We start from the raw sequence: 16,346 nt of genomic DNA on the forward strand, positions 1-16,346 counted from the left end.
CTGATAAGGACATCAGTCATAGTGGATTAGGGCCCAGCCCGATGGCCACATCTTACGTGATTACCTCTAGAGAGACCTCACTTCCACACGCACAGGTGCCAGGGGTTAGGACTTCGCCACGTCTTTTGGTGGACGTGGCAACACTACGTAGTGCATTGCTGCTGTCACTTGGGCTCCCGCACACAGCTGCACTGAGGCAGAGGGCAGCTGGGCTGAGGTCCATGATGGCATCAGTCGTGCGGCTGGCAGCTGATGCCGGCTATCACCTGGGACGTCTCATTTCCCCTCCACATAGCCCCTCGTCTTCCAGAAAGGCCTAGACCAGCTTCTAAGGCAGCATTCAGAGAGACAAAGGCAGAATCTGCAGGGGTCTTAAGGCCTAATGTCAGACGTGACACAGTGTGGTCCTCACTACCTTCTATAGTAGAAGCAGGCACAGGGCAGCCCGGGGTCACGGGGTGTTTGAAGAGATTCCCTGAGTTGCACATGAAGGTAGAATGTTCTCGAGTGCGTGCCACCAGCCGCGGAAGCAGAGTGTGCATTCCCGAGAGTCAGGGTGGCCCCCAAGCCACACCGGGAACCCTATGGGCCGGTCAGGGTGATGCGGGTAGAACTTGGATGCAGTGAGCGGCCTCCTCCCCTGTGTGGTTGAATTCCCTGGAAGCCAACCTGATGGGCACTGTCTCCGGTGCGTCCGTTGTCCTGAGGAAGACAAGGCTGGGAAGGTCCCCGAGGAGACGTGCTGAGGGTAAAGCTCCGCACGAGTGTGTCGTGCTGCGGCGTTTATCTCAAGCTCGCTTTCTGTTCATTCTGTGTCCTAGAGGGAAATGGGGACGCGACGCTGACTGACGAGTGAGACCTTAACCCCCGACTTGGGCAGGCCTCCCCTGCGTCCCTCCTGGGCCCAGCACAGGCGTGTCCTCGCACTGCACCTGAGTTTCACTCTCTTCGTCATTATTTTGTACCTCTCTGTCATCGCTGTCCCCAGCTGGACTGTGATGCCCATGGGGCAGGCCCCTTCCAGTTTGTTCCCCTCCGCCCCGGTCCCTGGCACCCTGGCTCATGCCAGGCTCTCAGTGTTGGCCTCGCTGCTCCCACTGCAGGGCTTACTGAAGAAACACGAAGCTTTTGAGACGGACTTCACCGTCCACAAGGACCGCGTGAATGACGTCTGCACCAACGGACAAGACCTCGTCAAGAAGGTGAGCCTGGCCCCGAGTAAGGCCCCGGTTCCCATGCCAGATGCCTGCCCGCTGGTGCCCCCGTCAACCCCTCAAGCCTCTTCCCCGGCAGAGTCCCCACAGGTTTGCGTGAGACCATTAGCAGTCCCATTCCTATGTTCTGTAAAGCAGGGGAACAGTTCCATTCGTTGGACGTTTCTCCCTTTTAGAAGCCAATCCATAAAGTTACTCGGCGGCTCTTATTTCTGCCCTCATTAAGCAGAGAAGCATCCCCATCAGTCCCTCTGTGACAGCGGCACTCTCCCACGGCTGCTCTCTCCATGTATTTCTCAAACAATAAAGCCCCTCAGAGCGATCAGGAAATAGAAGTCAGCAGATCCTAAAACTCGCCCATCAGGCTGCCACCAAGACCACCTGTGAGGTCTTCGTACCTAACCTTCCAGACCTTTTCTTTCCACACGTACAGCTGCCCACTAGATGAAATAGATACTTGTCTGATTGGATCACATCACCCTATAAAATTATCGAAAACCTGGCTACTGTACAGAACATTGAAGAAATGAATGTTAAAATCACAAGGTTTATTTTGTCCAAACAGCCCTTTAGAGAGAGAGCAGAAGTAGATGAGAATCTAACTGTTCTTTCAGAAGCAGTGACGTCACACGTTCAAGTTCCAGACAAAATGTAGTGCCCCCGTTGGTCACAAGTGAATCACCACCAGTCACTTAGGTGCAGTGACAGACATTCAGCACGGAATGACAAACAACTTGTAACAACTATAATTATCTGGCACAAACACATAAGTGAATAAGATTTCTCACCAGAGCAGTTGAGCCAACTTTCAGGCCTTGAGACTGGAGATTTGCTCCATAGTAGTAACAATCGGGTGAAAACCCGTGTTCACCAGAGAGCTTTCGAGAGCTTTTTTTGCTTGCCCTCTCATAGGCAAATAAACTAGCGTGAAACTAATTTCAGACACAGACGACGTACAGATAGAGATGAGGCCTGTGTACATCTCGTCACATAGACACACCCCTGGATGAGATTCTCTGTTCTTTAAACCTGCAGCATAACTGGTTTGTAAATACTCTTCAGCCCTCCAACGAAGAGTCCAATGCATTATTCTCAACAACAGGCTTTGTTTCCTGCCTGAGTTTCTCTTGAAACTTCATGCTGATGTGTGGAATATGTTTTCAAATACACATTTAACCAAGACTGAAGCAAAGTGGGGCTTAATAATTCTCAGTCTGCTCAGTGTCAACACATTTTCCTGAACTATCGTTTTTATTGCATACATGTATGTAGTAGTAGCCATTTTTTGGATGTATAGTATTTACATGATCATTAGGCTTTTTTCCAGTCTTTTGCCATCAATAATGCCGACGAATACATCATTGTGACTTAACATTTCAGCACATTCCTCGTTCGTTCTTTAGAGTTAGTTCCTCTGAGTGCAGTTGCCAGTATCCATCTCTTGCTCTGAGAAGTGTCACCCGCCCTTCTCCCCCCGGCGGTGCGTGGGGCACGCACATGGCCCACCTGCCAGGAACTGAGGCCTTCCCGGGCGGGGAGGGTGCACATCGGGTAACTGCAGCAGGACGTGAGGCTGACTGGAACGTGCTTCTTTTCACGGCCTAGAACAATCACCACGAGGAGAACATCTCCTCAAAGATGAAGGGCTTGAATGGGAAAGTGTCTGACTTGGAGAAGGCCGCGGCGCAGAGGAAGGCGAAGCTCGACGAGAACTCGGCCTTCCTCCAGTTCAACTGGAAAGCCGACGTGGTGGAATCCTGGATCGGTAAGCGCTGGCTCGCTGAGCCCTGGGGTGCTTCCCCACCCGGGCCAGGCGGGCTGCTCCAGAGTCCCAGCTCAGCTACGCTCTACGCTGCGGGTTTTCTTCTACAGAGAGGAAACCAATCAAATGTAGCCATTTCAGAAAACCCTCCAGAGCCAGTGTCCTGACCCAGGGAGCCAGGCCCTCAGGGGCGCCCAGCACTGGGCCAGCACGAGGGTTAACAAAGTAAAAGCCCTTGGATGATGAAAGCAGCAGTGGACAGCACAGCAGTGGGCACCAGACTGCGTCAGCACTGCCCCCTAGCTGCCTGGGTCCAGGGTGCAATTGCCTTGGTCGAGGAGGAACTAGACTGGTTTCGAGACCCATGCGACCTTGGTAGTTGCTGTGTCACATAAGTAGTGTGGCACAGATGGAGAATGGGGTCTGGGGTGCAGAGAGGAGGCAGCTAATATAGGTTCAGAGACTCCTCTTAGTAATGTTGAAATTTAAATGTAAATAAGATCATTTTTCTTTCGAATTTATCTCACTACGTTGACATATATATCCCGTGTTTGGTTTTCTAGGTGAAAAGGAGAACAGCTTGAAGACAGATGACTATGGCCGCGATCTCTCTTCTGTCCAAACTCTCCTTACCAAACAGGTCAGTTGTGGCGAATGATGGTCAGCATTTTTCTTTGAGACACTTGACGATTTTACAGTAGGCCCTAGGGACTCGGTGGTAAACAAGGCACAGTTTCGGTCCTCAGGGAGCTTCTAGACTGGGCTTGTGTGCTACAGCCCGATGAGCGCTCACAGGGCTGAGCGCAGCAGGATGCGCTGTGGACTTCCGCTCCGGGCATCTGGCCTCAGTCTGCCTGGAGTTCCAGGGTGGGGCGTGGCCTGAGGCTGAAAGCAGGAGACGGGAAGTAATCTGCGGTCTGAAGGAGATGCAGAAGAGTGGGCAGGTGTGACCCGAGTGGCAGAAGGTGGGCACTCTGGGCTGACAGTCTGGTTGAGGCGCTCAGAGCAAGTTCCAGTCTCATTGCGGTCACTGCAAATTGGCCTGTTGCTCCTTGTCCAGGAAACCTTTGATGCTGGCCTGCAGGCCTTCCAGCAGGAGGGCATTGCCAACATCACTGCCCTCAAGGATCAGCTGCTGGCCGCCAAGCACATTCAGTCAAAGGCCATCGAGGCCCGGCACGCCGCCCTCATGAAGAGGTGGAGCCAGCTTCTGGCCAACTCAGCCACCCGGAAGAAGAAGCTGCTGGAAGCTCAGAGTCACTTCCGCAAGGTAAGGATGGGCCGGGCAAAGCTCAGCTGGCCCAGTACCCAGGGAAGGCAAACCCATCTTCCATTTGCCACGCTCTGCCCTCAGCTTGGCACAGAGGTGTTCTGCACGGGGGCGTGTAGTCGGCTTAAACCGAGGCCAATGAGACCCTCACCTGCATGAGGCTGCCATCCAGGAGGACCCAGGATAGACTGGGTTTACACATTCCGAGGGGGAAAGGGAGCAAGGGAAGAAATGCGGGGGGCTTTCGGAAGTGGAACTGGAGAAAGGAGCTAAGCCCACCACCTGCCGTTTTGACTCTGATGCCCTAGGAACGGCCCCCCCCCCACCTTTCCTGCCCCCAAACGCTCCCTGCCCCAGGATGGCACGGCCAGCCCTGGCCCCTGTCCTAACTTGGTCTCCTCTGCTTGCAGGTAGAGGACCTCTTCCTGACCTTTGCCAAAAAGGCTTCTGCCTTCAACAGCTGGTTTGAAAACGCAGAGGAGGATCTGACAGACCCAGTGCGCTGCAACTCCCTGGAGGAGATCAAAGCCCTGCGAGAGGCCCATGACGCCTTCCGCTCCTCGCTCAGCTCCGCCCAGGCCGACTTCAACCAGCTGGCCGAGCTGGACCGCCAGATCAAGAGCTTCCGCGTGGCCTCCAACCCCTACACCTGGTTCACCATGGAGGCCTTGGAGGAGACCTGGCGGAACCTGCAGAAGATCATCAAGGTGCCCTGCCCACTGCTCCCTGCACTTCTGCCCAGGCTGTCGGCCTGTGACCTCTGCTCAGAGAAACACCTTCCAGCTGGAGGGTGATGGGACTCGGCCGAGGAAGCCCCTTTGTCAGAAGCTTCCGGGTGTCAGTCCAGCCGCGCGCCCCCTGCCGGTCTCAGTCACTTCCACAGCACATCTTGCCAGAGTTCCCGAAGGCTCATATGCAGCCAGAACTCTGAGCTCACTGAATGTCTCCCAGACCCCTCCTTGCTGTGCCCAGGTTAACATCAAGTCCTCCCTGTCCCCTTGAGCGACTGTTTTCTTGTTGTGTTCCACTTCAGAAAACTGTGTCCTGCTCCTTCCAGATTGTAAGGCCAGCTGCTTCATTCCCAAGGGCAGAGAGTCTCCATCCTGAGCCTCTCTGTGCAGGAGGGGTCGGGACTGGAGCTGACGTGGCCTCTGCCTCCCTTTGGTCCTTAGGAAAGGGAGCTGGAGCTGCAGAAGGAGCAGCGCCGGCAGGAGGAGAATGACAAGCTGCGCCAGGAGTTCGCCCAGCACGCCAACGCATTCCACCAGTGGATCCAGGAGACCAGGTGCCAGCCCCGCCCCCTGCTTAGCCCTGGTCCCCGAGGCCTGTAGCTGCAGGGCGAGTGGGGCTCTGCCAGAACGCAGAAGGCATGCTGGGAATGAGGAAGGAAGGGCTAGGAGCATGGGAGGCGGACGGGTAGGCGGAGTGGGCACAGTGTCCTGAAGGTGCTTTTCCCAAAGATCAGGTTGCTAGGTGTCCCGGATTGGGTGGGAGCGTGCATGGCCCCCGTCAGCCCCGAGCGGCGCCTCAGTGACAGCTCAGTGAGGGGTCGAGTACAGTGTGCATACTGATGCTGTTGGTTTTGTTTCTCTTTTCTTCCTTGTGTCTCCCTCTGTCCCCTCCTCCCGATCGCTGCTGTCCGGACACCACCTTGTCTTGCGGCTACTCGGATCCCATCGCCACAGAACGTATCTCCTCGATGGGTTAATATTGTCTTCTTATTTCTCTGGGCTTGTGGTGCGGTGGTGTCTCGTGTGCTTGTCCCTCTGCCCTGTGTGCCCCTGTGGCCTGGCTTTCGGAGGATCCCAGGATGGCCCTTCCTGACCCTTCCTGCCCTGGGCAGGCTGCACTTCCCCTGCCCCATCCGTGTCACCTCGTAAGGAGCGTGTGCCCTGCCCCACAGCCCACTGTCCCCACAGCCTGTGGTCTGGGAACGAGAGCCACTTCCACCTTTCTGTTCAGATTCCAAGGGCTCTTGGGTAAGGAATGTGACCGGGCCAGGAGGCCAGAGCTCAGTCCAGAGCCGCCGGAACCCCATGTGGTTCAGCGCAGGGTGGTACTGGAGTGCTCTTCTGCTCCTCCATATTTAGTTCTTAGGAGATCGTAGGCATAAAGTGGGATGACAGTATTTAAGGGGCTCAGGCTGGTGCAGTAAGTCCCCAGCCGTGCACTGACCTCTCCCCCAGCACCCCCATTTTCCCAGGGACAGGTGCCATTTGCCCTAATAGAAGACAAAAGTGTCCAGTGTTTCTGAGTCATGGAGAGACAGGGCTTGGGAGGAGCCCGAGGAGCTGTCCCACCCAGTCCCAGTAGGGGCCTCTCCTCCAGGCCTTGGTTTCTGCCTGGATCGGTCAGCTTTGCATTCTCTTCTAGGCCCACTGTCAAGGACAGGGTTGATGCGACAGGTGTCTTAGACTAGCACTCCTAAGGCTGTGCAGATAGGTAAATTGGGCAGTAGGAGAAATATGGCCACACTGATCCGACCCCACGTGCTGAAGGCAAAATCGGTCAGAATTTAGGGATCAGTTTCTCACTTGAGCTCATAAGCCACGTGGCATCTGCTCTCCTCCTGGGCCCCTGTGGCTGTCTGCTGGTCTTGATCTTGTCTCCGTAAGGTGCCATGTTCCCCTTACCGTGTGGCTCCTCCCCAGCCCTGTCCTGTCTTGCCCAGTCCCAGTGTGAGCTGCCCCGAGGCTGCCTGCCTGGCCCTCGTCTGCCCCTCCACAGGTCCCTGCCTGTGCGCTGCCAGCTTGCGCCTTGTGGGGTTGTCTGTCTCTATGCTCTCGCCTTCCCTTTCTCTGGTGTATTCATTTGGTTTCTTCTCTTTGACTAGCATAGCATATCGTCGGGTCATTCGTGTCTATCAGTATGAAGTTGGGGATGATCTGTCTGGAAGGTTTTTCTCATTTTTCTTACCTCACTGTGGTTTTACCCATGCACTCTGACTTCCCAGGCGGCTCTGCTTTCTGACTAACCCACCACCCTCGGCCGCTTGGGATGGAGAGGTCTGTCCCCCTCTCACTGCACTAGCACCTAGCCTCCTGCCCCCAGGTCCTGGGGGTGTGCTTTGCCCTGGGGGACTTGGCGTGACTGTGAGTCTGCTGGGGTAGGAGAAATCCTGGGGCCTTGCCTTGCTAGACACTTTGAACTTGGGGAGGTTTCAGAGCTAACCCTGGCTCGCTGGGTGTTAAAAGGGTAGGTTGGGGCAAACATGGCTACAGGGTGGCTGGGCCAAAATCCCACCAAGGACACGCGCACAGTGTGACTTGCCCCTGCACGTGACCCCAACCCGTTTGTCGTCTTCATTCACTGGTTGTTCTCTGTGACCTTGCACCATGTTATGTCGGGAAGATGGAGGCTCCCCAGACACCCCCTGCTCTTCAGAACGTGGCCCTGGAAGGAACCTCTGGCACTGTGTCTCTAGGTCATGGACCCTCAGTCTGGGGCTTAGTGACAGCCACTCCCCTCCTTTGGGCAGAATTAGAGCCATTTCAAAACCTAAACCTGGTCACGATCTCTTAGCGCCCAGTTCCCACGTCTGCGGGTCATCTGATTGCCTCTGCTGCCACTGCCGTCATTCACTCTGGGATGTGGCTCCCCTCCTTAGGAGCCTGCAGGAGACTCCAGGGATTTCTGGGGGGCGGCTGTCAGCTTGTCAGCCTCTCCTCTTCCCTGCGGTCTCCCCGTGTGTCAGGTGGCAGGGCTGTATCGGGCATCTCCTCTGCGGCTGCAGAGGGGGTGCACTGTCATGCCTGTAGCCTCTCTCTGTTCCCATGGGGGCACTTTAAAATCATTTTCTGAGTCACCCCTTGAGGGCCTAACATGGGTCAGTCACCATGTTACAGCCTGGCTGGGCCTGAGGAGCCACATGAGAAAGGAACCCAGCCTGGGAACAGGGAGTAGGCTGAGTCGGGCTCAGCCCTGGCCCACCAGTTGGCCTTGGGCAGGTGGCACCCCACATGTAGCAGCAGCTTCCCAGCCCTGAATTGCAAAGATACCACCGCCCTGCCTGGCTCCCAGGGCCACTTAGGAAAAGAGAGCTGGTAGCTAAGTTTTGTTTTCTTAATAAAACTTAGGACTGTAGATGGTTTTGTCTAAGGATAATTTCTAGCAGGCCCTTCCTGCCTCACTGAGCTTCCGTGTTTAGGTCCTGCATGGTGGAAGAGTCCGGGACCCTCGAATCCCAGCTCGAAGCTACCAAAGTAAGCTCCCCACGGGCTCCCAGCCTAGCCAAGACTCGTCAGCTCTCCACCCCCGCAGGTCTACCTGCTTTAAAGCTGGGTGCAGGCTGGGCTAGTCGCGTACCTCTTTCCCCTCGGCTTAAAGCAGGCTGGGCCTCCATCATTTTAAAGAAATTCTTTGTCTCTGATGGTTGCTACCTGAAGCCTTGCTTAAAAAGAGTCTCCTCTGGCCCTTGGCACATACGGTTCACTGGGCAAGTCTGCCCACTAGTTCGTGATGCTCATGCTGAAATCTTTCCCTCTTCTGAGGCTGCCGATGTCTGCCCTGCACCCCAACCCACCTTTCCCTTTGCAGACAGCCCTGCAGGTCTCAGGCTCGGAGGGCCATCAAGCAGGCCCTTGGGCCTGGTTACAGGCAAGAGCCCGTCCCACACATCTTTGCTTCCCCATCCCTGCAGCGCAAGCACCAGGAGATTCGAGCAATGAGAAGTCAGCTGAAGAAGATTGAGGACCTGGGGGCAGCCATGGAGGAAGCCCTGATCCTGGACAACAAGTACACGGAGCACAGCACGGTGGGTCTGGCCCAGCAGTGGGACCAGCTTGACCAGCTGGGCATGCGCATGCAGCACAACCTGGAGCAGCAGATCCAGGCCAGGTACCTGCGCCCGGCACCAAGGGCTGTGGGAAGAACCAGCACAGGTCTTCTGGTGGGCTGGGCGCTGTGTGGGGTGGCGGGCCCGGCCCCTGATCCCTTCTTTCTTCCAGGAACACGACAGGAGTGACCGAGGAAGCCCTCAAGGAGTTCAGCATGATGTTTAAGTGAGTGCACCTGCACCCTGCCTGGCCGGGGAGGCGGGGCTCAGCAGCGGGGCTTGTGTGCTTAGCTGTCCTTGGCTTTGTGCTGCAGACACTTTGACAAGGACAAATCTGGCCGCCTGAACCACCAGGAGTTCAAGTCCTGCCTGCGCTCCCTGGGCTACGACCTGCCCATGGTGGAGGAAGGGGAGCCTGACCCAGAGTTTGAGGCGATTCTGGACACTGTGGACCCGAACCGGTGAGCCTCGGCGGGTGGTGGGAGCGGCCATCCCCGAGATGCCTGCTGCCCCCGCTCACTGCCCTTGCCCCTCCCCAGGGACGGGCACGTCTCCCTGCAAGAGTACATGGCTTTCATGATCAGCCGAGAAACGGAGAATGTCAAGTCCAGCGAGGAGATCGAGAGCGCCTTCCGGGCCCTGAGCTCCGAGGGCAAGCCCTACGTGACCAAGGAGGAACTGTACCAGGTCCGGCCTCTGCTCCCTCTGCCCGGGGCGGGGGTTGAGGTTCCTTTGAAAAGTAAAACCGAAGGCTGCCCAGGTTAGGGACAGCTGCATCCACGGGAACAGGCCTGGTTTGTACCGCCCCCTGACCCGTGAATCCCAGTCCAGGCCAGAGTCCCAGTCAGCTCACAGGACTGGCTCCAGATTCTGGGCACAGACCCTCCTGAAGCGTGGGCATTAACGTTTTTGAAGTCCACCTGCCCTGCCCTGCCCCCCTTGCCTCAGCGTGGCTGGTGATGACTTGTCTGACAGGTGCCATTTTCCCTTCCAGAACCTGACTCGGGAACAAGCAGACTACTGCGTCTCCCACATGAAGCCCTATGTGGACGGCAAGGGCCGCGAACTCCCCACTGCTTTTGACTATGTCGAGTTCACTCGCTCGCTCTTCGTGAATTGATCCTCCCGCTCCTTGGTTAGCCCGGCCCAGCTGCTTGCCCTGCCGTCGCCTTGCTGCATGTCACCTCCTCTGTGCTCTTCAAAATATTCCAGACAGTGTTACTTTCCAATGTAACTTTAAATTTGCTTAGCTTGGGATAGGACTTAGTAGAAAATGGTGCTTCAATAAACTGCTTCTGGTCCAGTTGCAAACGCCACGTTGCTGTGGGGACCCAGATTCCTGTCTTGAAGCCAGCTGCCCCATTCCAGCTTCAGAAAAATCTAGGCAGCTGTCTCGTTTCCCTGTCCTTTACCACCCCCACCATTTCGTTTTCATGTAATAGACAAATAAATGACACCTCTCCCCCAAGACTTGTTTTTCATTCATTTTTCCATCAGAAATACACAGCACAGCTGTAGCCTCACCCCACCTGCCTCTGCATTTAGTGACACGCCCCACCATGACTTTGACGTCCTCAGGTAGCCACCTCTGCTGCCAGCTGGTCTAAGTCCTCTGTCTCCCGGGGCCCCTGTTCAGTGAACTCGGTGCTCAGCTGCCACACCTTCACCGTGCCCTTGGCATCGCCAGCGGCCAGGAGCTGAGTTTGCTGGCGATTAAATTCAAGACAGTAGACAGGGCTTTCATCCTGGGTTTGCTTGACTGAAACCGTGGGTTTCTGGGAGCTTTTATGGAGATCAAACAGCTGCACATCACCTGCAGGGGGAGAGGTCGGTAGGATAAGAGGGACCACAGCACAAACTAAGAATACCGCCCAGTTCACTCTCCTTCCCACACGGGGGAGGCGGCCTCAGCCCAGGTGCAGTCCACGTCTAACCGAGAATTCCACATAAATGCCTGGGCTGTGCACTTAATGGATCCAAGCCTGGCATGCCATTTCCTACCTTCACCAGAAGCTGCCGCGAACACCAGGGGGCGCACTGGAGACCAGCGCACAGCAAACAGGTACTTGTGCGACAGCTGCAAGGATGTCAGGGGCTGGGCCTGCAGCATGGAGTACAGGTGGATGTGGCCATCGGTTCCCGCGCTTAGGAAGAGATTCCTAGATGGGACATGGGGCAGAAAGCCAGGCGAGGGGATGAGTGCTGGGCACTCGGGCTCCTGAAAAGCCTCCCTGGAGCACCAACCTGGGGGCCTCGGCAGGGAGGGGCCAATCCGCCAGGCCGACCACCAGAGAGCTGGACACCAGCGCTCAAATGGGGAGGGCCCAGGCCAGGCTGCAGGTCCTTTCAGCGTTCTCTGGTGAGGCCTGGCGGGACTCCTCCGCTCTCCCTGTGGCTGATGGAGGACGACGACCCCCAGGCCGGGCCTTCCCTACCTGTGGAAAGGGGAACAGCTCACAGAGTAGATGGGGCCGCCATGGGGAGAGAAGGTGAACTGGGCCGGGGCCCGCAGGGACACAGAGCTGGGCATCCGCGTGAGGGCGGCCTCTTCCGCTGCCAGGGAACACTTGAGTGGGAAGCCGCCTTCCGTGCCCAGAACGAAAAGGCTGGGGTCAAAGCTGGAGAAAGCCACCGCCGTGGCGCCCACCTCGGTCTCGCCCCGGTGAGGCTATGGAGAAGTGGACAGCGGGGCAGAGCCAAGGGAATCTGGTCAGTGTCCCAAAGGAGCCCAGGCACACGGGTGGACGCGACCCGGCTCGGCGGGTGGTGCTGGCGCCCGTGCCCGCCTCCCAAGGCTCACCCGCTGGGGAGGTCCCACAGGCCGGAGCTGCCTTGGGGGCCATCCCCTGGGGCAGCGGCCCCAGCCCCCGCGTACCTTCTTTAGCTTAGTGTTCCGTGGCAGCTGCTGCACGACCAGGGCGAAGCCCTCGGTGAGCCGCAGCTGGCCTGCCCCGGCCCCCTGCCAGAGCAGCACCTTCCCGTCAGTGGCCACACTCAGCACACGGAAGCGGTGGCTGTGGCGGGGCTCGGGTAGCCAAACCACCTGGGACAGGACAACAGAGTGTGGGGACAAGGTTGAGGGAGGGATGCTTGACCCAGCCTACCCCCCACCTCCCAGCAAGATGTCATTCTCCACACCCCTCCCTTTCTCTTCCAGGAAAAAACAATTCAGAGGGGAGGCCTGGGAGCCGCCTCACCCTCCAGAGGCAGGCGTGGAAGGCCCCAAGTCCTTCCCCTAGTCCCAGCAGAAAGCCAGGACAGCTGGGAGCCCCTCACTGCAGCTTGGGTGGAGGAGTCCGGGAATGGCCCAGGGCCCTGGGGGTGGCTCCTGCTAGGGGCAGGGTTGTGACTCATGCCCCAGGAGCTCCAAGAATGCAGAAAGCAGCTGTCCAACTGCCAACTGCCTGGTGACCTTCTTCCACGGCTGTGCCAAGCGGCACCCTCTCTCCCACTCTGCCTCAAGCAGCAGGCCCATGACAGCAAGACCCAGCTCGGGGAAGGAGCCGCCGACCCACCCAACAGCCCGCTGCTCTGACCTGGGACACAGGGTCTCTGTGTGTGTCGTCTGTCAGGCCTGTACGCCAGAGCAACGGGTCCTCAGGACGGCTCATGTCCCACACCAGCACCTCGCCACTGTACAGCCCACCTGCAGGACCAAGTAGGCCCGGGCAGGAGCTGACGCACGCCCAGCAGCCTGGCTTCCTGGCCAAGTACCCAGCCCTCCCGGCCCCTGATCCAGAATGCAGAGCCACTTCCCCCAAAACCATCCTGAGGAGGGAAAGTCCAGGTCCCCAGGTCTCACACTCTCCTGCTGTGCCCCACCCTAGGAAGCGCCTCCTGCCGCCAGGCTGACTGACCCTGCTCAACTGCAACCCCTCCAGCATGACCCCCCTTTCCCAGAATGCTCAGCTCCTATCACCACTGACAGCTCCCCAAGGGTGCCTGCTTCTTCCGGCCTCTCACCCTGACCAGGCTGCACCTCTGCATGGCCCACACCCCCTCAAGACTCAGCTAAGGACTGTCTCCTCTTCCCCTAAGGTCCACACCTGGCACAGGCTGACCCAGCATCCTCACTGAGCCCAGGGGTCAGTCCCCTGTGGCCTCTGCCTCCCAGGAGTCCCGCCCTGGCGGGGGGCCCAGTGGAGAGCTCCCCTTTGGCCACCCTCTGCGGGGTGGGGAGCAGAGATGAAGCAGGCTGGGAGCTCACCTGCAATATGGGACGGCTGCGTGGGGTGAAAGGCCAGGCACATGACCGCGCTGGGCACCTCCACCACCGCTGACGGCTGCCGGGGGCTCAGGCCTCGCCGGTCCAGGTTCCAGGCGCACACGAAGGACTTCAGCGTGCTCCAGTCTCCATCGTCCAGCCTGCAGAGACATGCCTCGGCTGGCTCTGCTCCTAGGCCAGGGGCTTCATCCCCACCTTGCTCCTGTCACCTGACCCACCTCTCCCCCACCACCCCCAAACAGATCAGCTCGTGTCCCCATCATACCCAGACACTGTACCAGGTATCAAAGTGGCACAGGCTCCTCCATGGCACCCCAAGGGCATGACTTTCTCTGCAAAAGGGACCCCGGGAACCAAAGGTGGGTCCATACAATGGTGGGGTGGGGGCACCCTCGCACATCAGGAAGCAGCTCGTGGAGGTGAGGCAGGCCCAGAGCTCACTGCCCAGGGCTGGCCGGTGGGCACTGGGAGTCCTGGGCTCCAGGCCCTCCCTCCCCTGCTCTCTCTCTGCCACCCCATCGCCCAGGCAGCACTGAGAAGGAAGACTCCCAGAATAAGCAGGCTCTGGGCCCAGCCTTCACTGTGCAGACAGGGTGACAGGCTCGGATAGGGGTCCAAGGGCCTCCCACTGCCCCACACCCACCGCTGCTGCCACTTACCGGCCATAGGCACAGGCCACCACAGAGCCGGTTGTGTTCCAGGAGACACTGGTCACATGCATACCCTGTCCTTGGGCTGGGGGGTAGCTCAGGGTGTGCAGGCAGGTCACCTGCCAAGAGACAGACCATCCCCAACCCTGAGCCTGAAAGCCATACAGCAGGTGGCCTTGACACCACCTAACAAAAACCACACACAGGCTTGGGCTTTCCCAGACCCCGAAAGCTATCCAAGTCCACAGCCCAGCCCCGGAGGAAAATGTGGAGCCTGTGTGCCGACACCTTCCCTAACAGGATGCTTCTGGAAACCCAGAAGGAAGGGCCTTCTGAACCGAGACACGCAGCCAGCCCCGGGTCATAGCTGGACCCTGTTCTACACACGATTTCAGAAGCTTTGGCTTCTGGAGCTGGATGGTGCTGATGGCTGCACAATGATGTTCAGTGCCACAGGGCCGTACACCCAAAAATGGTTAAGATGGTGAATTTTATGTTCTGAGTATTTTAGCACACACAAAAAAATGTTTTTAAAGCCCTGGCATCTTCTTTCTCAGCCCGCAGCAGGCTGGCGGCAGCGAACGGGAAGGCTGGCAGTGCCGTCCTCCACGAGGCTCAGCACAAACCTCCCGGGAAGCGACGTGCAGTAGGCCATACCTCCTGTGGAAAGCTCATACCTCTTGACCTCAGAGACCCACTCACAGAAACTATCCGATGGAAAGAATCCGAGATCCATAAAAAGTAGTATGGTGGGGTCCCACGCACACTGCTCACGAGAACGCAGAGGCACATGGCCGCTGTGGAAAACAGGCTGGCGGGTCCTCGAGATGTTAAAAAGTCACTGTGCACCCAGCAGCCCCGCTGGGCGTCCACCCCAGAGAACTTACAGCACGCTTACAGAAACACCTGTACACGAACTCTCACGGCATCATTCATCATAGCCAAAACGTCCATCAGCCGACAGACCGAGGTGACACGTCCCCACGACGGAGTATTACTCAGCCACACAGGGACTGAAGTGCCATTAGATGCTACGACATGATGAACCTCGACAACATCCTGCCAAGTGGGAGAAGCCAGTCACAGAAGACCCGCTTTTATGTGGTTCAGTTTGTACAAAATGTTCAGAACAGACCAGTCTACGGACAGAGAAAGCAGGTCAGTAGTTGCCAGCGGCTGGGGCTGGAATGGGGAGTGAGGGCTAGCGGGGATGGGGTTTCTTTTCGGGATGAGAAAAATGTTCTAAAACTGACTGTGACAATAGTTGCACAACTCTAGAAAATTAATATTAAACTCACTGAACTGTACACTTTCCATGACTGGATTGAATGGGATGTGAATTCTCTCCCCAGCTGTCATTTTAAAACAGAGCTACACGGAGGGGTAGGGAATGGAGGGGGCACGAGAAATCATTCGGGGATCTGGTAACATTCGGCTGGTTTCTTCATCTGGGTTCTGATTCCACAAGCGTTTTCACTTTGTGAAAAGTCACAGCCCTGAAAACTTGTCGTATGCGTATGTTTCTATGTTACGTTCAATAAAGGTTTAAATTAGAAACAAACCACGGTCGCCCCCCTTATGTGCGGTTCCCCTTTCTGCTGTTCCAGTTGCCCAGAATCCACCACCGTCTGACAATATTAAATGAGAAATTCCAGAAATAAAGCATCTGTAAGTTTTAAATTGCACGATGTTCTGAGTAGCGTGATGAAGTTTCTCGCTGTCGCACCCCGTCCTGCCCAGGGCGGGAATGACCCCTCTGCCCAGTGTCTCCACGTTATACACGCTCCACGCCCGTTAGCCACTTAGTAGCCGCCTCGGTATTGCAGTGCTTGGGGTCAAGTCACCCTTATCTTACTGAATAATGTCACATTTACATAACTTTTATTACAGTATAGTGTTACAATTGTTCTATTTTATATTGTTGTTGTCAGTCTCTTACTGTGCTCAATTTGTAAACTGAATTTCATCACAGGTAAACGCATATAAGAAAAAATGGTATATATGATGTCTTCACCTAACTTTTAAGCGAAACGATGTATAATGAAACCAATTTTATCACAGGCTGATTGATACAAACAAAAGTTGAGTTCCACAGCAACTCATCAACACCGTAACAAAACGGCTGAGTGAAGGGACCTTGTTCTAGGACCTGTGTGTGGCACAGGGCTCGGAACCACCTGGGGTTTTGGGCATCATTTCCCACGGATAAGGGGGGACGCCTGAACAGACGTTAAGTTATTTATCATAACACCATAATTGCAATGATGGGGACAATTTACCATCTACAACGAGACAACTAAGTAAGGGAGGTGATTAGGGGATAATGGGGCTGCTCTATACCTTCGCTGGGGGAGTACAGGGTGTGGGGGTTGGGGGTGTTTGCCAAGACTCAGTACAGCACAGAGGGTGGATTTATCTGCATAGAAAATAGATCTTGACAAACCTGACGCA

At 56.5% G+C, this 16,346-nt stretch overlaps 2 protein-coding genes across 3 annotated transcripts in view; one reads left to right on the forward strand and one right to left on the reverse strand.

Moving 5' to 3' along the window:
- SPTAN1 (spectrin alpha, non-erythrocytic 1) overlaps positions 1 to 10,488 on the forward strand; it is a 48,181-nt gene extending 37,693 nt beyond the window's left edge. For both annotated transcript variants that reach the window (XM_006918023.3, XM_006918024.3), the window contains 13 exons: positions 1,104 to 1,202; positions 2,820 to 2,979; positions 3,540 to 3,616; positions 4,037 to 4,246; positions 4,657 to 4,953; positions 5,419 to 5,531; positions 5,932 to 5,949; positions 8,394 to 8,448; positions 8,886 to 9,082; positions 9,193 to 9,246; positions 9,335 to 9,481; positions 9,560 to 9,707; positions 10,015 to 10,488. In XM_006918023.3, the coding sequence (XP_006918085.1) occupies positions 1,104 to 1,202; positions 2,820 to 2,979; positions 3,540 to 3,616; positions 4,037 to 4,246; positions 4,657 to 4,953; positions 5,419 to 5,531; positions 5,932 to 5,949; positions 8,394 to 8,448; positions 8,886 to 9,082; positions 9,193 to 9,246; positions 9,335 to 9,481; positions 9,560 to 9,707; positions 10,015 to 10,140 (1,701 nt within the window). In that variant the 3' untranslated portion in view covers positions 10,141 to 10,488. The remainder of the gene's footprint in view (positions 1 to 1,103; positions 1,203 to 2,819; positions 2,980 to 3,539; positions 3,617 to 4,036; positions 4,247 to 4,656; positions 4,954 to 5,418; positions 5,532 to 5,931; positions 5,950 to 8,393; positions 8,449 to 8,885; positions 9,083 to 9,192; positions 9,247 to 9,334; positions 9,482 to 9,559; positions 9,708 to 10,014) is intronic.
- Position 10,489: 1 nt separating this feature from the next.
- The window catches only part of WDR34 (WD repeat domain 34), a 16,488-nt gene continuing 10,631 nt past the window's right edge, over positions 10,490 to 16,346 (reverse strand). The window contains 7 exon segments of the mRNA XM_006918157.3: positions 10,490 to 10,833; positions 11,022 to 11,179; positions 11,456 to 11,688; positions 11,896 to 12,063; positions 12,557 to 12,666; positions 13,228 to 13,385; positions 13,905 to 14,014. Coding sequence (XP_006918219.2) covers positions 10,595 to 10,833; positions 11,022 to 11,179; positions 11,456 to 11,688; positions 11,896 to 12,063; positions 12,557 to 12,666; positions 13,228 to 13,385; positions 13,905 to 14,014 — 1,176 coding nt within the window. The 3' untranslated portion in view covers positions 10,490 to 10,594.

Source organism: Pteropus alecto, unplaced genomic scaffold (genome assembly GCF_000325575.1).
Source record: "Pteropus alecto unplaced genomic scaffold, ASM32557v1 scaffold67, whole genome shotgun sequence".
Lineage (NCBI taxonomy): Eukaryota > Metazoa > Chordata > Mammalia > Chiroptera > Pteropodidae > Pteropus > Pteropus alecto.